Source organism: Rattus rattus, chromosome 9 (assembly GCF_011064425.1).
Source record: "Rattus rattus isolate New Zealand chromosome 9, Rrattus_CSIRO_v1, whole genome shotgun sequence".
Classification (NCBI taxonomy): domain Eukaryota; kingdom Metazoa; phylum Chordata; class Mammalia; order Rodentia; family Muridae; genus Rattus; species Rattus rattus.
Genome location: NC_046162.1, coordinates 60,151,317 through 60,176,472, shown reverse-complemented (window position 1 = coordinate 60,176,472; position 25,156 = coordinate 60,151,317). Strand labels below are relative to the sequence as shown.

At 50.8% G+C, this 25,156-nt stretch overlaps 1 protein-coding gene across 1 annotated transcript; it reads right to left on the bottom strand.

Annotated features, from left to right (window-relative positions):
* Positions 1 to 923: 923 nt before the first annotated feature.
* Positions 924 to 24,909, bottom strand: LOC116909723 (signal transducer and activator of transcription 5A). The gene is made up of 19 exons (XM_032913399.1): positions 24,781 to 24,909; positions 23,895 to 24,032; positions 23,457 to 23,613; positions 22,154 to 22,243; positions 19,645 to 19,819; positions 11,017 to 11,147; positions 10,654 to 10,805; positions 10,064 to 10,219; positions 9,496 to 9,675; positions 7,966 to 8,053; positions 7,766 to 7,888; positions 6,331 to 6,423; positions 5,898 to 6,104; positions 5,328 to 5,422; positions 5,087 to 5,217; positions 4,484 to 4,639; positions 3,838 to 3,889; positions 3,479 to 3,583; positions 924 to 1,725 (listed from the first exon to the last, which is right to left on the bottom strand). Exons 2-19 carry the CDS (start codon positions 24,020 to 24,022, stop codon positions 1,563 to 1,565), a joined length of 2,382 nt encoding a protein of 793 aa, XP_032769290.1. The 5' UTR covers positions 24,023 to 24,032; positions 24,781 to 24,909; the 3' UTR covers positions 924 to 1,562.
* Positions 24,910 to 25,156: the final 247 nt, after the last annotated feature.

Here is a 25,156-nt window from a genome sequence, read left to right as displayed (position 1 = left end):
CTCCCCCAGCCATTCTTGCATCTTCTTTCCCCAAGACCGTAAGCCCCTGCGTTCCTGGTCATGTAGCCCCTAACACACACACACACACACACACACACACACACACACACACACCGTTCTTTATTTAGCTTTCTGACACGTTCTAGGGCAGCACCCTTGAGATCACAGCAGAGGGAGCAGAGGTAACTCCAAGCTAAAATGGGAACAAAACAACTTCAGCTTTAGTAAGGCCCACCCATCACCAGCCCAAGTAAACCAGAAGGCAGACTGGTAGATTTGCAAAAACAAACCCAACAGAAATTTTATTCAAAAACACTTTCCATAAATGTGAGTTCTATGTACAAAATATAAAAAACATCCCTCTGTGCATCCTCTGCTTCCCTCAGGTTGGAAGCCAGGACTCCTAGTCAACTAGTCCTGGCCGCTCTGTCACAGCCTCCAAGGGAAGAGCTGCTGAGAGGCCTTCCTAGACCACAACCCATGTTGCAACAAGGCAGGGCCTGTTCCAGGTCCTACCTCCCAGCAGAGTGGACCAGACTGAGCCTCCCCCTCACACACACACTGTGTTGCCTGCAGTAACTGGCAGCTCTGTTCCTTTTCGTGGGCTACAAGGTTTTCGCCCTAGGTCTCCTAATCCCAGGCACCCAGTATTCCCCTCCTTTCTGATAACAAGCAAGGTTGCAAGCAGGAAAGGAAGAAAGGCTGAGGCCAGGTGTGGTCATGCAAACCTATAATCCTAGCACTCCAGAAGCTGAGGCAGGAGGATCATTCATGGACAGCCTGGGATATATGGAGAGACCCTGTCTCAAAAAAGCAAAACAATGGGGTTGGGGATTTAGCTCAGTGGTAGTGCGCTTGCCTAGGAAGCGCAAGGTCCTGGGTTCGGTCCCCAGCTCCGAAAAAAAGAACCAAAAAAAAAAAAAGCAAAACAAAAAGCAAGGATGACTCTATATGGAAGGGTGAGGACATCGGATGGGGAAGAGGGGATGCAGACGAGGCCATTAGACCCGAATCCCATGTCCACGCTGGTTTGAGAACTGACACAGTCCGCTTTGGCAGCCGCCTGTATTGGTGGGAACAGCTTATGCACATTGTGAGCGGTCACAAAATCCAAGCCCATATTCACTAACGTATAAAGGGTTACTAAGGTGAGCCCCAATCTCCCTGTAGAGGGGTTCATCAGTTAGGCTACCACATGTGCGAGGACAGGTGCACGCACACCAGTCCGGAGGAAGCTTCTAGCTCAGGAGTAAAACTCCAACTTCAGTTGCATAAACCTGCCGCCCTTCCTTTTCTAGAATCATTTCACTCAATGGCCCCGGGACAGGTGAAGGGCACCGGAGAAATAGGTTTGTCAGCAATGACAGGTTCAGCTCTTAGAGGAGAGGTCCAGGGGACCCTTGAGGTCTGAGTGAAAAGGCCACCACTGCTTTAGCCAGGCCCCGAACTGTGGGCAAGGCGGAACTGCGAAGGTGCAAAGCCACTGGTATGAACAGGGACACAACTGACACGGGCCCTTCACACTGAAGGTGCTTGTCCAAGAGAAGCACGGAGTCCAGCGTTCAGGACAAGGAGCTTCTGGCAGAGGTGAAGAGGCCAGCAGGTGGGGAGAGACGGGGGTCAAGACTGTCCATGGGCCGGCGTAAAAGTTCCTCCACGTGCCTGGCAACATCCATGGTCTCATCCAGGTCAAATTCACCATCTTGGTCAAGGACAGGGTCGGGGCTGGCGAAGAGAGGGATGTTGGGGAAACTGGCAGGTCTCATGGCTCCAAACCCACATAGAGAGTCGTCAGGCTGCTCCTCGCAAACACTGGGGTCTCACGTGAGGACCAGACCCGTGGCAGCCTGACTGGAACTCCCACCAGGGTGGACCTGGGAAGATAATCTACCACCACTCATTTCTCTTGCTTCATACAACAATTCAGGGTGTGTTTTCCCCTTGCCCGCACTTGTAAGACAAGGTGGCCGGCCTCTCACCTAGGACGTTCTTCACTTACGTATGCTACCACATCCTTCATGAAGCCCCTGTGGTGGTAGCTTCTGGCCACTAACCACCAATCCTTCAACCACCTTCAGGTGAGAATTAGGAACATGGAGCCGCCTGTAGCTAGACTCAGAATCTAGACGTTGGCTGGGTGTGGTAGTGCAGGCTTGTAAGGCAGAGACAAGTGGATTTCTTTGTTCCAGGCCAGCCAAGACTACATAGACTCTGTCTTTTTGTAAAAAAGGGAAAAGAGTTGGAGCCTAGGCCCCGAATGACAATGGCATTATGAAACTTGTCCCTTGGAACAATACACATTGCTAGTGAGAAAGAACTTTCAAAGGAGGCTGGGTGGTGGCTTAGTCAGGGACTGCTTCACAACCAAGAGGACCTGAGTTAAGATCTGCAGCACCTACATAAAAAGCCGGGGGGCGGGGCAGTGTGTGTCTGCAACCCCAGCACAAGGGGATGGGGAAGGCAGACACGGGAGCGTCTTTGGAATCCATTGGTCAGCCAGCCTGGGAAAATGGAGAAGCTTCAGGTTTGGTGAGAGACAGAATCAGAAAATAAGGTGGAAAGTAATTGAGAAGTATGTCTGGCTTTGACCTCTGGCCTCCACATGCATGTACACATGCACAGAGCCACGTGGACACATAGATATATACCATATACATAAATAATCATATGGAGGCCGATGATCCTATGGCTCAGTAACGCTTGTCAACAAATCAATCCCAATGACTTGAGTTCAATCCTGGAACCCGCAGAGTGGAAGGAGAGACCTGACTCACACAAGTTATCACACACACACACACACACACACACACACACACACACACACACACACACTTTAAAACTTAAAAATGCAGGCAGTTCACAATTGCCTGTCCCTCCAGCTGCAGGAAGTCCGATGCCCTGTTTCAGTCATGTGTACATCCATGCACACGCTCATGATTTTAAACTTCAAAAACGGGAGAAAGAATATAAGTCTTTGTCATTTCCACGTGCTGTCCAACTGCAGCGTGCTACCTTCCTAACCCCAGGCATCCGGCCTAGGCCACTATAGCTTAGAAAGGACAAACTCTGCGTCCCACTCCCACCCTGAATCCTCTCCAACAGCAGCAGCACTGTCTTATACCCTTCTGACAACCTTATAGGTAAAGGTTCTCCGTCACCATTCCCTTTGATCCTAATCCCCACTCCTCCACGGTGGCGGGAACACCCACTGCTTCTAGTTTACACGTGCACTGGAGAACATTTTCTCGGGACCATATAGACTTTTCCAGAATGAGAACAGTACCCTGGCTGTCTAGTTCCAAAATTCACAAGTTCCTGGCTAACTTCACCTTCCTACATCGTGGGCAGAGCTACAGCCTGGGCCTGGTCTGGATGGAGTCAAATCCAGGGGACCTCTGGATGCCTTTGTCCATCAAGAATCTAGCCCCAGGCCCAGCCCCAGTTTCTCCCCGTGGACCCCCATAAAACCACGACCTACTTCGGTGGGTACATGTTGTAGTGAGCCTGAGGGCACACCACTGGGGAAGGAGCCTGGTCCATGTAGGTGGCGTTGGCTCCGGCATCTGCAGAAGCGTTGACGAACCTGCAAAAAACGAAGCAGAACTCAGCCTCGGTGTCCAGAGAGACCAGTGGTACAGACTGGGGGAGGGGCTTCTAGCATCCTCATGGCATTTGATCCAAGTGTCCCCACTGGGCTTCAGGCTCAGGCTGCGGCCATGAGGTCCTGAGTGCCATCCCAGGACAGTTGAATCTTTCCTTCTCAAGGGCTAAGCCACATTTCCCAGTATTGGAGGAAGAACAAGAAGAGGAGTCCCAGAGCTGGCTCCGGACACTTACTCAGGGACCACTTGCTTGATCTGTGGCTTCACGTATCCGTCGACTGCTTTTGCTGCCGGGCAGGGTTGAGGGAGGGGGGAAGAGCTGTGAGTACAACGTGCCCTGGTCCTCCTGCCCACACCACCCTGGAGCTTTCTGAGGGATGTGATTTCCCAAGGACTTCCGATAAACCCCTGCTAATGGATCCAGCCTGGGGGCCACTGGGATCCCTGGCTTCAATCCTATCCTCTATCTGGTTTCTTTCCCAGCCACTTGCATGCCTGCCAAGGAAATGGCATCAACAAGCTACAAACCCCACCAATGGACGGGACATAGAAGAGAAGACCGCATCCATTTCTCTCTTCTAATTTAACTTGGGGCAGGTTGAGGGGGCCACGGAAGGTGGTGAGAGCTGCTGGTTAGAGGGGCAGAAGAGTAACACCATGGGAATGCCCCAGCTCCTCCCTCAACTCTTTCACCTCCTCCTCAGGTAGAAATGTAGAATTGAGATCTCAGCTTTCAGCTCAGGAGAGAAGCAAGCTGGGGGGTTGGGGGGGCAGGTTTCACTTTCTCTCTCCTCAGGTGTGAGCCCTGATATCCGCCATGCTGAGACTCAAAGCCCATAAGGGAGATGGCCCTGTCCAGCCCTCCTGGAAGCAGGACTCACCAAGTACAGGAGTGTAGTACTTGGCAAAGACCTCGTCCTTGGGTCGGTCTGGGAACACGTAGATGAGGTAATTCAGATCCCCCAGGCGGTCCGCCAGGGACCGAATGGAGAAATCCCGCGTGGTGAATGGCTTCAGATTCCACAGGTTTCGGTCCGCTGTAAAAAGAATAATTTGTCTCAAAAGCTGCTTCTCACCGCCCCAGAGGAACTTGGGATTTTAGGAAGAATTGCTTTAAAAAAAAAAAAAAAAATCAGAGCCTTTCCCAGCATGCACTACAACCCTAGCCTTCCTGCTTTTGCACTCAAGGGAGCTCAAACTGGAACATTCTACTCATCAAACTTCGTGGAAGGGTGGGGACGGCATAAAACTTAAAGGTCTCGCCAGGTGTCTACTCTCTGTGGAATCGGTGGTTTTAGGTTCCTGGAGACCAAAATCATGTGAAGAAGTGTCATTTCCCTTCCCACACCTCCCATACTTTGAGCTCAGTTCCCGCCTCTGCCAGAAGTGGGAGACAGCTAAGGACAGAGGTGCTCATGGAAACAGAGTGAGGAAATGGAAGACAGAGCTCATGAGGTTGGAGTGTGGGCAAGACGGGAACTCACGGGAGTCAAACTTCCAAGCAATGGTGATGCCCCCGATTTCCGAGTCGCTGAAACGCAGCAGGAAGGTCCCATCTGGCTTGTTGATGAGCAGGTCGTGGGCCTGCTGCTTGTTCACGAAACCCAAGATGGCCCTGCGTGTGTGGTCCATTTGGTGTCATGGCTGGGTAGGCAGGCAACATTCGCAGAGCCTTCCACCCGCCTGCTCCTCCCAGCCCCCCTCCCCCGGGATCCTGCTCCTTACCCATCATTCCAATGGGGCTTATGATGCTTCTTCAGCACCTCCATCACCCCGTCGAACCACTGCCAGAAGGTATAGTTCCAGCCGGGCAAGTTCTCCTGGGAGCCCAAGGACACCCCAAGTCACGGCAGCCCAGAAGCCTCAGCCCCCACCAGGCCACGAACTGACAGCCCCTAGTCAAGTCTTCACATTGCTACACACGGGGCCACCCTGTGAGTGGGGACTGACGCTAAGAGGAGTGGTCTGGGCTGGAAAGACCCATCAAGGTCATTCTCGCCCCATCCTTTCATGGACAGATGGAGAAACTGAGACACGAAGAGCAGGCAAGGCCTAAATATTAATGGCAGGCTCACGAGTGGTTCTCAGCTCAGGGTTCCCCTTATCGTCTTGCTTTGGGTCCTGTGGCTGAACGTGGTCCCTCTTTGCATTTCTGTGGTTTAAGTGTCAACCTCTCCCGATTATGGGGAGTGTGGTTGGGAGTAGAGGATGGGCTGCTAGCCTGACTTCGAGAGAAAAGACAGTGTGTCAGGGCCCTGATGGTCCCTGGCGGATAGCTGACGGCCGGCCACTCACCCGGTTGAACTGGGACCAGGACACGGACATGCTGTTGTAGTCCTCGAGGTGGTTGCTGCTGCTGTTGAACAGTTTCTGTGCCAGGAACACGAGGTTCTCCTTGGTCAAGCCCCGGTTGCTCTGCACTTCAGCCTTGAACTTCATGTTGAGCGCCTCACACAGCTGCGGCCACAGCACCTTGTCAGGCACGGCAAATGGCACCCGGCCCTGAGAGGGGGAGAAGAAAAGACAAGAAAGGGAAGAGTGAGGGAGGTTGAAATGTACACACACACACACACACACACACACACACACACACACACACACACACGAGGACATGGCAGCCAATGGGACAGGCACTCACTGTCCAGCTCAGCTCTGAGGCCTAAGGAGTTGGACCAACCTGAGGACAGTTCCAAGGCCTGGGGGCCAAGGGAGCAGGCCCAGAACTCACCGGCTCAGCAAAGGCATTGTCCCACAGCACGGTGGCAGTAGCATTGTGGTCCTGGCTGCCATGAACAATGACGACCACAGGGAGGGACAGGGTCTACGGAGGTCAGAGGGTAAGAGTTAAGGGTTTTCAACACAGCATGCCCTGTGCATAAGCAAGACACCTGACCCTTATCGCAAACCCACCATTCAGCCACAGGCCCTTCCCAACAGTTCTAAACACAAGCAAAACCCAGACAGCATGAGCGAGACTTGTTGGCCTATGAGTGTAGTCCCAGTGCTTGGGAGAGGGAGACAGGGCTGTGGAGTGAAGGCTAGTCTAGGAGATATAGCAAGATTTTGTTCTAAAACAAAATCAGAGCGTCCTGGGGATATAGTTCTTCTTAGCCTATTGCTCAAGTGATTGCCGAACGCAACAATCGGGAGCCTGCAAGAGGTTCACAGGGAGTTACAGGGTAACTGGGCTGAGGCAAGAGAACTCAGAGCTCCATAATTTTTTCCTTTGTTTTTCAAGATGGGGTAGCCCTGGCTGTCCTGAAACCCACTCTGTAGAGCAGGTTGGCCTCAAATTCAGAGATCTACCTGCCTCTGGAGTGCTGGGAACAAAGACGCACCACCACTGCCCGGCTTTGATATTTTGTATTATATTGTATGTGATGTGATATTTTGTATTATATTGCATGTGATATTTTGTATTATATTATATTGCATGTGATATTTTGTATTATATTATATTGCATGTGATATTTTGTATTATATTATATTGCATGTGATATTTTGTATTATATTATATTGCATGTGATATTTTGTATTATATTATATTGCATGTGATATTTTGTATTATATTATATTGCATGTGATATTTTGTATTATATTATATTGCATGTGATATTTTGTATTATATTATATTGCATGCGATATTTTGTTGTAGTTGTTTTCTCTCCTGCCCTCCAGCCCCTGGGGCTGTTTGTGTGTTCGTATTAACAATTTTTGCTTAGTTTTTTTTTTTTTTAAATTGTTTATTTTTTATGTATGAGTGCTCTGTCTGAACATACACCTGGATGCCAGAAGAGCATCAGATCATATTATAGATGGTTGTGAGCCGCCATGTGGTTGCTGGGAATTGAACTCAGGAGCTGTGGAAGAGCAGTCAGTGCTCTTAACCTCTGAGTCATCTCTATAGCCCTTTTTAGCTTTTTGAGACATGATCTTCCTTGGTAGCTCAGGCTGGTCAGGAACTTACTACGGAGCCTAGGTCTGCCCTGAACTTGTAGTCTGCCTGCTTGGCTCCTAACTCCGGGGATTACAGATTACAGATTAGATGGATTACACCATCCCCACTAGTTCAGTCTGCAGCTTTCTCACCGGAGCCCGGTAACCTCGGCAGGTCCCTTAACTGAGCTGGATGGCCCTCATGGGCGGAGCAGCTGGAACCTCACCTTCACCTGGAACACCAGCTCGTTGCTGCCAACGCTGAACTGAGACTCGAACAGCACCGTGAACTTCTCCTCTGTCACGGACTCTGCACCGCGTCTGTCAGCACGCTTGATTCTTTTCAGTGACTGCAAAGCCAAGGATAAAATAGCCACCGAGCCCCAATCCTGGATGGACCTTCCCTCCAAGGCGGACCGGTCCTCACCATGTTTCTGAAGTGGGCGCTGAGGGTGCCTGTGGCCTGGTGGTACTCCATGACGCAGCAGTTGTTCAGGATCTCGCCGCTGTAATCACTGCAAAGAGAGAAGAGCTCAGTGCCAGTGCGGTGCCAAGGTCTGGCCCCGGGAAGGGCCTTGTGCACACTACACAGGCACAGAATCATTAACTGACATCCCTGAGCCTGGGAGACATGTTTTAATGGGACCATCATAAAAGATGGGCAAAGGGGTTGGGGATTTAGCTCAGTGGTAGAGCGCTTGCCTAGGAAGGCGCAAGGCCCTGGGTTCGGTCCCCAGCTCTGAAAAAAAAGAACCAAAAAAAAAAAAAAAAAATAAAAAGATAAAAGATGGGCAAGCCTCCTGTACCAATCCTTTATAGATTCGTTCGCTCACTCATTCATTTGTTCATTCATTCATTCATTCATCCACTCACTCACTCAAGCACCAAATAGATAGCTTGTCCTGACCCGTTTCCATTCTCATATGCTTCTCTACACTCTTACAGCTCAACACATGGTGTCTGCATGAAAGCAAGCAAGCAAGAGATGGCCCAGTGGTTAAGAGCACTGACTGTTCTCCCAGAGGTCCTGAGTTCAATTCCCAGCAACCATGTGGTGGCTCACAACCATCTGTAATGGGATCTGATGCCCTCTTCTGGTGTGTCTGCTACAGTGTACTCATATACATACAATAAATAAATATTTAAAAAAAGAAAGAAAGAAAGAAAACTCAGCTGTCCCCTCCTCCCTGACCTTCACTAGCCACTCCCTATCCAACCGTGACCTGAGGTGACGCTTCAGGAACTTTGTTTATTTTGTAAGGCAGTCTCCCTAGGTAGCCCTTGGCTGGCCCAAAACTCTCTATGTAGATCAGCCTGGCCTTGAACTCACAGAGATTCACCTGCCTTGGCCACCCGAGCACTGGCATCCAGGTGGGCACCACCATGCCCAGCTGAGTTTGCTCGTCATGGGTTTTTTGGTTTGGTTTGGTTTGGTTTTTGGACAGAGTCTCTTGGTTGCTCAAGCGGGCTTCAAACTGACCGTGGAGCTGAGGGCGGCTTTGAATTCTTGATCCTCCTGCCTCTGCCACCCTAGAACTGGGCGTGTGCACCCACTCCAGTCTCTAAACGTCAGTTCTCACCACCAGGCACACGAGGCACAGTACGTACGTGAACCTGCCTGCCAGAGAGCTGTGCCAGCCATGACAGTTCACTGAACCAAGAAGGCTAAGGTCAGTCAGTGTTCCAGTTAGGAAGTAGGCAAGTTCTCTTCTGATCAAGGTTGTGTACCCACTGCTCTCAGCACGCGTGATAGGACCGCATGGCAGGGGTAGTGTCTATCAGTACTGGCTCCCTACTAGATGTCACACAGGCAGGGCTGAGGAAGCAGAGAGAGAGGGGTGTACTACGGAGAACCAGGAACACGCGAATGCCTGGAAGGGATGAAGCCTGGGCTATGCCCACGCACAGACCCCACCCAGCACCAACGGGGGAGCGGGGGTGGGGAAAGCACACTCACTTGCGGGTGTTCTCGTTCTTGAGCAGGGACTTGGCCTGCTGCTCGCTGATGATGGTCGCCTTCACCTGCGGAGGGTTCATGTGCACGTTCAGCTTCCCGCCCACCAGCAGGCGCACGGTGGCCGCGAACTTGGTCTGGGTCTTCAGGACCTGAGGAGGCTGCTTCTCGATGATGAACGTGCTGCAGGGGACACAAGTGACCAGACGGTTGCCAGACGCTGGCCCAGGGAAGAGAGCTGGGGGCCAGCTGGGAGGCAGGGTCTTCCTGTGGGACCTGATGGGCGAAGGAAGACAGGGGGAGGAGGGGCCTGGCCTCCTCCAGGAGAGGATGTGGGGTTGGAGACAGGTGTGAGGGGAGCTGGAGGCTGTGGTGCTTCCCCCAGTGTCCCCGACACACACTGGGGCAGGGAGCCACAGCAGCAGGGCTGTTGGAGCCACAGTGGACGGGGGAAGGGCAGCCCAGCAGGACCAGGGCAGAGCTCTGGGTTTGGACAGTTCCGGGGCCTCAACGTGCCCACCCCCCAGGAACTGCCATGTCCCTCTGAGCACGGCCTGGAGGCAGCAGTCACCTGGTGACCAGGGCTGAGATGATGTCTGTGATGGTGGCGTTGACCTCGGCCAGCATCTCCTCCACGGGGCCTGGGATGGGCAGCTGCTGGCAGAGGTGCTCAGCCCTGCGGATCTGCTGCCGGTTCTGCCAGATGATCTCGGCCAGCTTCTCACACCTGCAAGGAGCCCAGGGCCTTCAGAGGGACAGCGGCTTCTGTTCCAGCCCAGGCCAGGGGAGGAGGGTGCAGGATATGCTTTCTCCTTCCCAACAAAGCACTGCCCCCCACCCCTAGAAAGATGCTGGCCTTGGTCACAGCTACCCTGCACAGGCATAGAACAGAGTCCCTCTTTCCAAAAGCAGAGAACTGTTAGGGTGGCCCCAACTTGGCACCAACCAGCTCAAAAGTAGCCCTGCCCATTCCAAGACCCCACTATCCCTTGGGGGAGGTGGCACAGGCGTGAGGAGCCAAGTCCCACCAGGAGCCAAGTTACTGCCAAAGTGAGAGCTGTCATAGACGGTGGGAATCTGCCGCTCACACCAACGCAGGGACAGAAGAGGCAGCTGGCATCCTCGCCCGAGCTGCCCACCCTGCCCACCTCTCACCCTCACCAGGACTGCAGCACGTCCAGGCTGCCCTCGGGGGGACCCCCGTTCCCGGCCAGCTGCTGCCGCCGCTTCCACTGGATCAGCTCGTCGTCCAGGATGATGGTCTGCTGCTTCCTCAGCAGCTGCAGGGTCTTCTGGTGCTTTTCAGCCAGCTCCTGTGTGAGGGCACAGCAGCTCTCTGGCTTCCGGGGAGCATTCCTCAGGGCCTGGCCTAGAACCCAGGGCCTGGCTCTCTCATACCCGCTTCACTCATGTGCACCCCAGGAGAGAGGGGACCTGTTCTCCCAGGCTCTGTCCCCCACCTGATGCCCTGAATCCCAGGTGACAGAGCTCCCTCCCAGGGCAGAGGATGCCGGGCCCACTAACCACGCGGTACTGCTGCAGTGTCTGTGCCTCTCGCTGCAGCCAGGTCTCCAGGGACACTTGCTTCTGCTGGAGGGCTGTCTCCCTGCTCATGCGCTCCTGGGGGTTCAGCTGGGCCAGCTGGGCAAACTGAGCTGGAGGAGGGGACAAGTCATCATCTCTGGTGTCCATCAGGAACCTTTTAGTATCTGCACTCAGATGCTCTGGAGTGAGCTTCTCAGTCAGGCCTCCCATCTGTAACAAGTTATGGTGCCTACAGGCGTGAGTGCTCAAGGTCGTGCCCTCAGAAGACAGCTTCTAGACTGCTCACTAGCCTCCTGCTGACTCTCCCCTGAGCAGTGGGAGTCAGTGTCCAGAGCGAAGCAGCAGAGGTGGCCCTTGTCTGCCCCCACCACACTGTCAGCAACTTCCCATAGGGCTTAGAGATGGGCACAAGTAGCTCTGCTTTTGAAAAGCTGGGATTGGAGAGTTGGCTCCAAGGTTAACAGGACTGGCTACTCTTGCAGAGGACCTGGGTTCAATTCCCCACACCCACGTGGCAGCTCACAACTGACTGTAACTCCAGGTCCAGGAGCTCCAAGACCCTCACACAGACACACATGCAGGAAAAACACCAATTCACCGAAAATAAAAATAAATAAATCTTTATAAAAAAAAAAAAAAGCTGGGTGAAATGGCCAAATACCTTGCTTTCCTGTGTCTCAGTTTCCCCATCTGTAAAAGGGTAGAATCCTGACACTAGCCCAGTGGGCTACTATGGTGACTAAAACCTGATGGTGCTGTAAAGTGCCTGTCACGTGTAGGATCTATGCAGGTTGGTCCTAACTGGTGGACAGACGAAGGTTACAAATGAGGGGTGACAGAGACAAGCCCTTTCAGCCCCATCCGTGACGTGGGAGCCCCATCCAGAGGACCTGGCTCCTCCACCTCATCCAGTCACCCTTGAGTTCAGCAGTGTTTTCTCAGGAGCAGTGTGACTGGCTGGGACTGCGTGGTGCCTGACCAGGGTGGGCCACCATGAGCTCAGCTGAGAAGGAGGGAGAGGCAGATGGACAGACGCACACAAGCATTGCACAGTCCCCTGGAATATCATTAGTGTAATGGGTTGAGTATGTTTGGCCCAGGGAGGGGAAGGTAGTTGACCTGCCACCAGGTTGCTGGCTGGTCACCTCGAGGAATGGTGCCACAGCTGGGGCTCAGTGTTGGTCTCTGCTGTTGGCAGATCTGGCACTCAGCAGCAGCTGTAGCCAGGTCAGCCTTGGTGAGTGGACGTCCGTGTTGTTGAGCCCAAGCATAACCTCCATCTCACCCACCATGGCCACTTTGTTCCTGTGCTCATTGAGCAATGGCAGGGATGGCTGAGGAAAGAGGCTGACTATCCACAGAATGGGTCATCCTATCCACTTGATTATTGAACTCCTCCTCAGCTGAAGTCACCCTTTGGTGAGCATTTACATGGGACACCGATATCTTCACATCCTTTGCCCATTTGGAGAGTTCTATCCACATAATTCTCCCCCAGACGTCTTCCTCACCATGTTCCAATCGGGATCTTTCCAAGTCCCTGACCATCCAGCCAATCCATAGGCTACAGCCCATGAGTCAGTGAACAGTCATACATCTGGCCATTTCTTCTTCCAAGCAGACTGTAATACCATGTGTACTGCCCAAAGTTCTGCCCACCGTGAAGATTTTCCTTCACCTTTCAGGGTTGTCCCGGAAAGGGGTTGTAAGGCTGCAGCTGTCCACTTCCGGGTAGTGCCAGCATGACATGCTAAACCAACAACCAGGTCCTATGGTCTCTTTTTCAGTCAGGTGATCACAGGGAACCCCCCATGAGACTACAGGTGCATGCTTGGCAGCAGATGGCATTGTAGCAGGAGTAGAAACCATAGGCATTTGAGCAACTTCTTTCTTGGTGGTGGGAGGGGCCAGGTACAATAACCTATCTTTCATCTTAGAAGGAATATCTCTGAATGTCCCACACCACTGGATTCCTAAGAATTCCACTGAGGTAGACGGTCCTTGGATTCTGGTTGGATTTATGTCCCAGCCTCTGATATACACATGTGTTACCAATGAGTCTAAAGTGGTTGCTACTTTCTGCTCACTTGGTCCAACCAGCATAATGTCATCGATATAGTGCAGCAATGTGATATTTTGCCGAAGAGACAGACAATCGAGATCCCTTCTAAGTTATGACACAGGGCAGGAGAGTTAATATACCCTATGTGTATCAGTAAAGGTATACTGCTGGCCTTGCCACCTGAAAGCAAATTGTTCCTGGTGGTCCTTATAGACAGGTACTGGGAAGAAGGCATTTGCTAGATCAACAGCTGCATACCAGGTACCAGGAGGTGTGTTAATTTGCTCAAGTAACAAAGCTACATCTGGTAAAGCAGCCTCAAGATCTCCAGGCCAAGATCCAGGTCAGAAACTTGTGTCTCCCAGCCTCGAGATCTGGATCACAGGAGAGCCCTGCGATTCTGCACTGTAGTTCATTCCACATATAGTCAAGTTGACAACCAGGAACAACCATCACAATCAGCAAGATTCTCATAAGGAACAAGGTGAGGGGTGACAGGGCCTCACCATCAGCTGTTGGGAAGCCCATGGGTGGCAGGAACAGGTGGTGAAATGTAGTTCTAATACCCATGCGTGCATGTGGGGATGGGTGTGTCTATGCAGGGGTAGGTGCTGAAGCATGTCTCTGTGTGTGTGTGCATATGTGTGTATATGTTATGTCAGAGGTGGGTGTTGACCTAGGGATCATGAAACTGAGGAGGGCACCAAACTCATTGTATAGCCAGGGATAATCTCGAACACTTATTCTCCAATGCTGGGGCCACAGATGTAGCCCACCATGCACAGTTGTCTGTGGTACTGGGAATTGACTGACTTCCTGCATGTCCCGCTAGTGCTCTACCAGCTGAGATCCATGCTCACCCCTCACCCCGGCACCCTTTTCACATTTGAGAAGAAATCACGAGACACGTGTGGGACAGAGTGATGCAGGGAACACAAACCCAGCAGCTCAGCTCTCTCAGCTTGGCTCAGCGTCAAACAAGTTGAGGGTTGAAGCTACCAGCCATCTCCACTGCTGGCAACCCTCCCCTGTGCCACATTAAAAGGACCCTGAATGCTGGCATTTACCACTCTCTTTAGTGGTCCTGGAGCCTCCCTGAATCCTTACTTAGGTCTAGTCAAGAAACTATGCACACTGGCATGGCTCATTCAAGTTCCTGGCTGGCTTCCGAGAACCATGTCACATTGACCTGATCCTTGCCCCAGGGACACACAAGCTGGGACAGACAAAAGCAACGCTAGCCAACCAGGACAAGCTCACGGGAACGTGGTTCCCATTTTCCGGCAGTGTGGTGGGCGGAGGGACTACTGACTAGATTCAGAACTTCCTTCTGAACACAGGGCTGCCAATGTCCTGGCCCAGACTCCCCTTCGAGGATCCCTTTAGATTTCTCCTGGCCATTTGCACAGGTTTCTGGGAAGGAGGCCAAACGATCCAAGACAACCGTTGGCTCCATCGGAGGAACTGGGTCTTCCCTTCTGCAAACAGATCAGTACTTCGTGTTTTGATTTGCAGGGCTGGAGATCAAATCCAGAGCGCCAGGCCTGCCAGCCAAGGGTTCTTTGACTGAACTCTATTTCCAACCTTCTGTGCTTACAGTATCGAGCTGGATAAACGAGACAAAGTGACCCCACCTACATATGGATACAAACCTCACTCAGAACACAAAGCCAGTGCTGCACACAGGCAACGGAAACGGCTCCCTTAAACACGGGTTCTCAGGAGGTGATAGTACACACCCGAAATCCCAGCACTTGGGAGGCTGAGGCAGCTCAAGGCCATTGCCAGGTACACAGGGAGGCTGGGGCCTAGCTGAGCTTAAAAATGAAATAGAATAAATACAAAGCCAAACTCAATAGGGCGAAGTCTACATTATGAACCCTTTTCATGCTACGACTAAGTCTTGCTACATTATACATTTTTTAAAAGCATGGATAAGGGGCCAGTGAAATCACTCGGTGGCGGAAGTGTGTACCTGCAAGCATAGGGACTTGAGCGTGCATCCCGGCACCCACATAAAAGCCCAGCATGAAGGTGCTCCTCTGAAACCCCAGCTTCATAGAGTGGTGGGGGAGGGGGGAGGGTGGGAGCCAGAGACGGAAGACCTCTGAAGCTCCGAGAGCTCCAAAATTATGATAGAGAAAAACTGACAAGATGCTAGCTACCAACCTCTGGCCTCTATATGCAGAAGTGCACAAGGACACCATGCTCACATGCACACATGCACACGTGCATACATGCACACATACTTACATGCACAGAAGAAAAGAAGAAAGGAGGGCGGCAAAAGGAAATTTAGGAACAACCATGATAAACTGGGAGTGGCAGCCACCTTTAGTCCCAGCACTTGGTAGGCAGAGCCAGGTGTATTTCTGTGTGTTCAAGGCTAGCCTGATCTACGTAGTGAGTTCCAGGATTGTCAAGACTACACAGTAAGATCCTGTCTTTTTGGTTTTGTTTTTGTTTTTGTTTTTTTAAGGGATATGACAGATACTCAGCATTTAAAAGTTCTCACTATTTTTATTGTTCTTCCAGGGGACCCCAGTTTGATTCCCAGATCCTGTGTCCTAGCTCACAGTTGCCTGTATCTTCAGAGTGCACACACACACACACACACACACACACACACACACACACACACACACACAAAATAAAATAAAATAAACTCTAAAATAAAAAAAAAGGAAGGAAGAGAGAGAGAGAGAGAGAGAGAGAGAGAGAGAGAGAGAGAGAGAGAGAGAGGGCATGACAAAGCACATCTGTAATCCCCTGGAGGATCATGAGTTCAAAGCCAGCCTAGGCTACATGGCATAACCTTGTCTCAAAAGTCTATAAATAAATAAATAAATAAATAAATAAATAAGAAAAGAAAAAACCATTCCAGAATTGTCAGAATGCTTGATCAGAAAAGCAAACTAATCATAAGTGTTTGTACCTGCACCTGTTAACAGCTTCAAAATTCCTACAGGAAGTGCTTACAGAAAGCACTAGTCATGGAGGATATTCCGATGCCTCTCTTTTAGTAGTTGAAATCAGCAACAATAAAAAACCCCAAAGCAAACAAACAAACAAAACCAAAGAACCCCGACAACCACCACAACAAAAACTCTTTAGAAATAAAAGGGTCATCAGCCTGGTTGGGGGATGCTTTCTGAAAAGCACGAAGACCCAAGTCCCAAGTTCAATGGCCAGGACTCACATTAGAGAAGAGAGCCATCTCCTACAAACTGTTCTCTGACTTCCACATGCCTGCAATGGCATTCATGTGTCACAAGCATGTACACAGGCACGCCCACCCAAGCACACACAATAAATAAATGTCATTTTTAAAAGATCGAAAGACCAAGATCTGCGGTTTTCAAAGAGTCATTTAAAGGACCCCAGGTGAGCACCCGAGACCCTCAGAAATTTCCCTCAGGAAGGGAAACCATTTTTCACAAAGTCCTAAGACCTCAATTGCCTTGCCATGATACTTGTTTTGTCTTTTGCTGAATTTCTTTAACTTGTCAAATTACATAGTATATGGGTAATAGACCAACACAGCAAAAAGAGTTTGTTGAAAAATGTTTGAATTTTCTTACTGTACAGTACCAATGTTGTACACAAAAATCATTGCAAATGAATCTTGGATTTTTAACTGGTAACTTTATGATTGGGGGTAATAATGGCTTTTTAATTTTCTTATTTTAAAATAATTTTGATTTTCTCCATGATAATTTTTTAAAGACTTATTATGGGGTTGGGGATTTAGCTCAGTGGTAGAGCACTTGCCTAGCAAGCGCAAGGCCCTGGGTTCGGTCCCCAGCTCTGAAAAAAAGAAAAAAAAAAGATTTATTTATATGATTACACTGTAGCTGTCTACAGACACACCAGAAGAGGACATCAGATCCCATTACAGATGGTTGTGAGCCACCATGTGGTTGCTGGGATTTGAACTCAGAACCTCTGGAAGAGCAGTCAGTGCTCTTAACTGCTGAGCCATCTCTCCAGCCCTCTCTTTGATAATTTTACACACACACACTATATATATATATATATATATATATATATATATATATATTCATATTTACCCTGCCATGTGTTTTGTCGGGGATGTGGTTTCCCTGTGTAGCCTAGGCTAGTTTTAGACTCCTCATCCTCTTGCTGATAGCCCTTTCTCGGTGCTGAGATTATAGATAAGCACACCAAGCCTGGGTCTTCTATCCTTTCTGTTTTTGTAACAGGATCTAATTTAGCCCAGGCTAGACTGAACCTGCTGTATAGCTGAGGATGACCTTGAACTTCTAATCTTTCTCCCTCCAACACCCAATTACTGGAATTACAGGCCTGGGTCACCACGTTCGATTTATGCAGACGGAACCCAGGACTTTTTCACTCTGGGCGAGCAAACTACCAACTGAGCCACATCCCCAGCCAGAGGCTTCACTCTTGATATCTAACAAGTGTGCCGTGGAATTTTCCAGCGGCTACAAGACATTACCACAGATTGAAAGCAAGACACAGCTATCTTTTATCAAGGTTGCCATGAAAGAGATTTGCAAAGACAGCCATGCTTAAGGGTGTGGATATATTCTGAGAAATGCATGGTTAGGGGATTTGTCATTGTGTGGACATCAGAAAACTTCACAGATTAGAGGTCACGGCTTACTACATACTCAGGCTATGTGGTATGAAACATATAAGAGCCCCATTCCATTGATGACCAACGCATTGTTGTGTGGTACATGACTATCTGAAAGCCACTCTGGTAGGAGTTGGGGGTGGTACACACTTTTATTCCCAGCTCTTCGGAAGCAGAGACAGGCAGATCTCTGTGAGTTCAAAGCCAGCCTGGTCTACAGAGCGAGCTCCAAGGACAGCCAGGGCTACACAGAGAAACCCTATGTGGAAAAACTAAAGGGGGTGGGGGAAGGCCACGTCTCTTCTATTCACTAAATTTGACTTTGGAAAAGTCTAGAGTATTTTTTTAAATTATTTATTTAATGTATATGAATACACTGTAGCTGTCTTCAGACACACCAGAAGAGGGCATCGGATCCCATTACAGATGGTTGTGAGCCACCATGTGGTTGCAGGGAACTGAACTCAGGACCTCTGGAAGAGCAGTCAGTGCTCTAAACTAATGAGCCATCTCTCCAGCCCCAAAGAGCAAATTTTTTTAATTCTCCTTTTATGGTTACATTACCAAATTTCTGCTTTCTCTGTTGTTGTTTAAGGTGACAGCCATAGAAGACCCATTCTTTTCAAGCACACAAAATGTTTTCACCGAGACAGAGCGTATTCTGGGCCATATCAAAGTCTCGGTAAAGTTTTAAGTTCTGAGAAGGTACGGAACATATTCTCTAGGCTAGGTAGAGTTCAATAAAAAGATAGTATCAGGGCTAGTAAAAGTGCAACGTTGAAACATAGCAGACAGACGGAAATCAGACAATGTGTTTCTAAACAAAACACAGGTGACGGGATTAATCACAAGAGAGATTGGAACTACTTCAAAGTGAACACTATGAACACACAGAGACTCTTAAAAAGTACAGGGCACCATAAAGCCGGTTGTAGAGGAAGATTTACATCTTTGAAAAATATACCTAGAGAGAGCACAAGATTTACTCCTTCCAAAGCTTGAACCTCTATACTCAGGAGGGCAAGGGCGGGTGGATGTCTGTGAGTTTGAATCCAGTCTGGTCTACAGAGCGAGTTCTAGGTCTTCCCAGGCTACATAGTAAGATCTTGTCTCAACAAAATAAAAACCACTCTTTCTTACAGTTTCTGTGACAGATACAATATTTTGTGTAGATAAGTATGTATAAATATATGTAGTTGGGTTTTTGCTTATACACTTATATATCTCAATACATAGGAAAGTACTGAACTCCAGAGCTAAGCCTCTACCTTTGGAAACAATCGTTTCTTTCCCCACACTGCTACTCTAACAGCCAGTGACAAACTACAGAGCTAGGAGATAGCAGAAAACTTTCAGTCACCTGGCCTCTAGGACCAGGTCCCCTTAGAGAGTCGATTAGAGGGAAAGCTGCTATACTGGTTCTTCTCAGCCTAGTCAACCAGCAGACTCCATGTCAAGAGCTCCCTCTGGTTGGGGCACACTTGATCCATATCTTTTTGTTTGCTCACATTTCACTGTCTGCCGGAGTCTAGGGGGAGACTCTCGGTTAGGAAGATAACAGGGCTTTATGACCTATCTCTGGTGAAGATCTGGTCCTGCAACTTACAGGCAACCTAGGCCGAGTTATTTGTTCTCTTTAAACTTCCCTTGTAAAACAAAGACATCAAGCTCTGCCCTCTGCAGGCTCCTTGGGAGGTTGCCTTGCATTGTATACGCAAAGGACTTAACTCAGCATCTGGACCACTGTGGGCAGTGCTGGAACCATGGAACCCGTGGAAGCCACGGTGGTTCTTACCAGGTTTTGGGTAGAGTGCCCAAGGGATGGTGAGCCTCCTCTCACCATCACCCGCTGGAGATCACAGAATGTTTCTCCCTCCCACCTGCAAGATGCTCGCAGCGTCCTGGATCCTGTTCCAGGCCTCACCTTGGATCCGCAGGCTCTCCTGGTACTGGATGATGAAGTACTCTTGGGTCTGCTGCAGCTTCTTCAGCTCGCTCTCCGTGTCCTGTGTGATCAGACGCAGCTCCTCAAACGTTTGGTTGATCTGAAGGTGCTTCTGGGACATGGCGTCAACCAGGACACCAGCAGGGGAGCTGCACTGGGGACAGAATAGGTTGAGTGAGCTGGGTGGGTGGTGGTGGCACACGCCTTTGATCCAGCACTTGGGAGGCAGAGGCAGGTGGATCTCTGTGAGTTCCGGGACAGCCAGGGCTATGCAGAGAAACCCTGTCTTGAAAAACCAAACAAAATGAAAAGAGCAAACAACCAAACAAGGGTAGACTCAACAGAAATGTCAGGAGCTGTGTGCCAAGCAGAAAGGAGACCAACATCAGACACCCCAAACTCCAAATCTGGGGTTAGAAGGGAGGGCTAGAGGATGCCAGAATTGGAGCAGAAAGGAAACAGAGAAGTTAAACACGGGGCTTGGCAAATAATTGACAGTCTGCGGCAGAAATGTCTGTGTCCGGTCTGGTTTACCCTAGAGAATACGGAGAATCCATCAAATCTCCTTTAGAGAAACCAGGAGGGGACACCTGGCAGGCATCCCATGATCTTCCTAAGGATGACGTGCGTGCCTCAACGCCACAGTTATCTACTGATGCAATGCCACTGACTACACTAAGTGCTGGGGACAAGTAAGGGGCAGAGCCCATGCACACACACGGCCTTTGCGTCCTCCCTCACACCTGGAGGGACAGAGAAAGAAGCAAACCTGTCACAGGGGGCATCCTGGAGACCCCTTACATAAAGTGACAGGGAGAGAGATATCACGGATGTCTCTTTGAATTCCATCACTCCTACAACGTCTGGTTGAGAGGCCACCATGTATTCAGGGACTTTCAAACTAAGCGCCCTCAAAACAAAATCTAAACTCCTTGGCCTGGCTTTAGCCAGCCTGGCAGGTGGCCTCTGTCTGCTGCCTGTCGCCAGTGTGCAGCAGGTACGTGTGCTTTTCTTTTCTTTCTTTTTTTTTCTTTTATTTTTTTCGGAGCTGGGGACCGAACCCAGGGCCTTGCGCTTGCTAGGCAAGCGCTCTACCACTGAGCTAAATCCCCAATCCCACGTGTGCTTTTCTGCACCTTCTGTCCCTTCAACCTCGTCTATGCCTGCCCCAGGGCCCTTGCACTCGCTATGCGATCAGCCTGGAGCGTTCTGGCAGCAGATCTTCCTGAGATGGGCAATTTTCAACCCCATATTGTAGACACCGAGTTTCTCAACCCAGGTGACTTCTTTTGCGTGCTTTTATAAGTGGCTCTGCAATCTCTACAATTCAGGGACGCAGAATTGGGCTGGGGGGGTGCAGTGCCTGGCTCTTGACTCCGTGCCCGTTGGGGCTCCCCACTTGGTTCTCTTGCTGTGCTAACCACTTGCAAGTCTTCAACCATCGGGCAACACCAGCACCTTCCTGCCCCAAAGTACACTGATGTTATTTTAGGATACGAAAGCGATCCTTCACCCTTGCTCCTTCCCTCCTCTGTCCCCTCAGGACACAACCCTGTCAGATGCCCTGTGTTTTCCTACCACTCAGCTCACTCCGAGTCCCGTCTTTGCTGAGACTCCTAGGCGGAGACTGCTCTGCTTCAAGTATTTATTTTATTTTAAAACTTATTTAGTGTATGCGTGTGCGTGTGCGTGCATGTGTACATGCGGGGGGCTTTCTCTTCAGTCCTGCAGTGTGGCTGTCCATACTCAGCATGCATACAAATTCATTTCATCCTCATAATAACCCTATCACGAAAGGACCATCGCTATAGACATTTTACAACAGCGGGGCCTGGGGAGGCACTGGTAGAGACTCGCTTAGCAGGTTGGAAGCCCTGGGTCATCCTCAGAATCCAGGAAAGGAAGAACAAAGAAAGGAGAAGATGAAAGAGAAGCTGGAGGGGTTGGGGATTTGGCTCAGTGGTAGAGTGCTTGCCTACCAAGCGTGGGCCCTGGGTTCAATCCCCAACTCCGAAAAAAAAAAAAAAAAAAAAAAAAAAGACCCATGCTTGAGAAGCTGGAGAGATAGTCCAGCATGAAGAATGCGTATATTGCCCTCGCACAGGACCCGAATTTAGTTTCCAGCACCCATAGATAGGCATCTCACAACGGCCTGCAGCTCTAGGGGACCTGATGCCTCTAGTTTCCAAGGTCACTTGCACACGAGGTTAAAAGGTAAAAGTAAGATAACTCTTTATTTTTTTGTGAAAGGCAGAGAAAGGGAAGGAAATGAAAGAAAAGAATTAGAGGCTTAGAGAGCCAGGGACTGGGCCCAGGGAGGTCACTCACTCTGTCCACAGCCTAAAATACACCGTCTCTCACACCTGCCCCTGTCTTTTATTTCTCCTGTGCTCTCCTCTTAGCCGCATTACATAAACACAGTGGGATCTAGAGAGGAAGTCATATGAAGGCCTCCCCAGCTCCTCTGCCCACGCCTACAGGCACTCACGTTGTTGGCTTCTCGGACCAGCCTCTGTTCATTGTACAGAATGTGACGGATACAGCGAACCAGCTCCATGGGACAGCGGTCGTACGTGTTCTGAAAGAGGACACAGGAACCACCAATGGCCACCTGGTTCTGACCTGGCTTCCTTGCTGGCACTCCTTCCTCTCCCCTAAGTCTCAGCTTTTCCCCCAGGAGCCCCAGGATTATCAGACACCTCCAACTCTCTCTGCCCCTCCCCTCCCAGGACTTCTTACTGGGTTTATAGTGATTGAGAAACGCATACTCTAAACATAAAATTGCTTCCGACCTCCCACCAGCATGGACTCTCTTGAGCATGGAAATCCTACGACAGAAACTCAAACTGTTCTCAAGTCATGGATGGGAAAATTGATGTTCAGATAGGCTAGGCATGTGTCCTGAGGCAAATGAGAAAGAGAGACAGACAGAGATAAACAGAGAGAGACAGAGAGACACAGAGACACAGGGAGACACAGAGAGACAGAGAGACACAGAGAGACAGACACAGAGAGACAGACACAGAGAGAAAACAGAGACAGAGAGACAGACAGACATGGGGCATGTGAGGTCAGCATAAAGGTGCTTTCCGCTAGGCACCTGGCCCCGGGTTCCTATTTTGCTTCCTCTCCTGTTCTTTCTGTTTCTTCCTCTCTCTAGGATGAAATTTTATTCCCCTTCCATCCCACTGTTTGGATGTAAGAGGGGTTCTCTAAGAAATACAAGTGAATTCTGATTAATGCTTGACCATGAACGCCACCCACACCCCTTTCCTGATTCCATAAAAGTCCCGCCCCCCAGCCCATAGAAAGGGAAGGTTCCTTTTGTTTTTCTCCCAATGCCTTTCATCCAGCTCTCGCTCCAGGGCAACTCTGATTCTCTTCAGCAACTGTCTTGATTTTAAATGAGCCCCAAGGGGAATGTCTGCTTGCCTTATTCCCTCGTTTCTAGACTGCCAGGCTTCCTTTGTCCTGCTGAGGGGTTCACCTGACTCAAGCCAGCCCCATCTCTACTGCTAGATCTATATCCACAGGGCTGCTTCCCCACCAGGCTGGAAACACTCCCCTCCCCCCTCCCCACACACTCCCACCTCTTGCTTTGTAATATGTTAAAGGATCTGACAGGTCTGACTTAGAAAGAGGGGGTGGGGGAAGTTGAAGAAAAGTTGCCAGTAAGCTTTTGGTCACATGGTGACTCAGTGGCCAAGCCAGTAAAAATCCCAGGGGTTCTGATGCTGGGAGAGAAAGCTTAAGGGGGCCCCTTCCTGCCAAAAGCAAGCATTCACACCCACCTGGAGCTGCGTGGCATAGTGCCCCAGCTTGATCTTCAGCAAAAAGCCATCTTCCCCGACCTGGTGTTCTGCCTTCTTCTGCAGCTCCTGCACCAGGCCCTCTAGGAGCTGGGTGGCCTGGCCTCGGTCCTGGGGATTGTCCAAGTCAATAGCATCCCTTGGGACGTAAAAAAAAAAGGGGGGGGGTTTAAAGCAGCAAGAGTGATTCAGGGCTTACCAGTCCCATGAGACTTGCTCCTGGTAGTCGTATAAGCATCAAACTCTAGAAGGGTCTCCCCTCCGATAGCTTCTGTTCCCTCTTCCTGTTTCCCAGGGACACCACCCCTTCCGCACCAGGGCAGATAGAACCCGAGTCACACCAAACCACAAGAAGAGACCCTTGGCCTGGATAGCAGGGACACATTCTGAAGGTGAAGACTCAGGGCATGGGGCACCCACCACGGCTGGCTCTCGATCCACTGGGCCAGGTAGTGCCGGACCTCGATGGGGAAATGTTGCCCATATAACACTTGCATCTGGCGCAGAGCGTCTCCCTGCAGCTGCTGGGCCTGAATCCAGCCCGCCATGGCTGTTCACCTGGCGGAGAAGATAAGTCATTTGTTCTGCAGAAGTCTCTAGCCTGCCAGTGCCCTTCAGTGCCACCAAAGGACCTAAGGAGGTGAGGCCAGGCTCCTCCCTCACCCCAGGCACGCTTTCCTGTGCGGAGAAGAGAGATGACCACCCTTCCCTTCCAACAAGGAACCCTTGAGGCTGCCCTCCTCTCTTCCTGTCCCTTCCCTCCATGTCCCTTCCCTCCACGAAGCTATGCCCAAACTAAAGAAAGGGGTGGTCTACAAACCGAAAGAGAAACTTAAGACATAGAGAGGCCCACAGTCCCCAACTAGACAAACACAAAAATTCTTGCCACTCAGACTAGGACCCGCACTCAGTTTCTGGGAAGGTAAGCTCTTCCAACCTAAAAGTTAGGCCAATGCAGCTACGGCCACTGGAGGTGCAGGTCTCCCCAGGCACGTGTCTGGGGCTGTCAGAGAGAGAAGACTAAGGGGTCGACGTTATCTTCAGAGGAGCCCTGGGTTGCACCCCAGAGTCTGCCTGCTTCAGGTGGAGCCTGACAGTGTCAGTGTCCACTTCGTGAATCCACCCTTGGGTGCCGCCTGCACCCGTTCCTTGTCCCTGCTCCCTCTGAAGATCCCATTCGAAGCTGGGACCGATGCCTATCCCGTGTCAGGCCATGGGGACTCCAGGATGTTGGGTCCCAGGGACGTGGCTGCAGCCTAGATCCCCTGTCCACGCGCGGCGGGCTACGCCACGGAGACCCACTCACCTGGTGCTGCGGAGCGCCCGCGGCTGTCGCTCCGGGCTGGGGCTTCTGACGGCTCCTGACGGCTCTTGACGGCGGCGGCGGTGGAGGCTGTTACTACAGGAAGGAGCAGAGAGCAGCGATTTCCTCCTCAAAGGTCAGCTGCCTCCGATAGACCATACACAGCGCGCGAGCTCGCGCCAGCACCCCTCCCAGCAGCGGTCGCTCCCTCCTGGCCTCCGCCCTCGATCACCGGCTCCCGGGCGAGTGCGCTAGGGCGCCCCGCTCACAAGACGGACCACTAGGCTGGGCGGCGCTGTACGGAGGACGGCCCCTACAGCGGGGGTCCCCCACCACCACCGGGACTCCCGGTCTGTGCTCCCCTGCGGCTCCGGGGGTG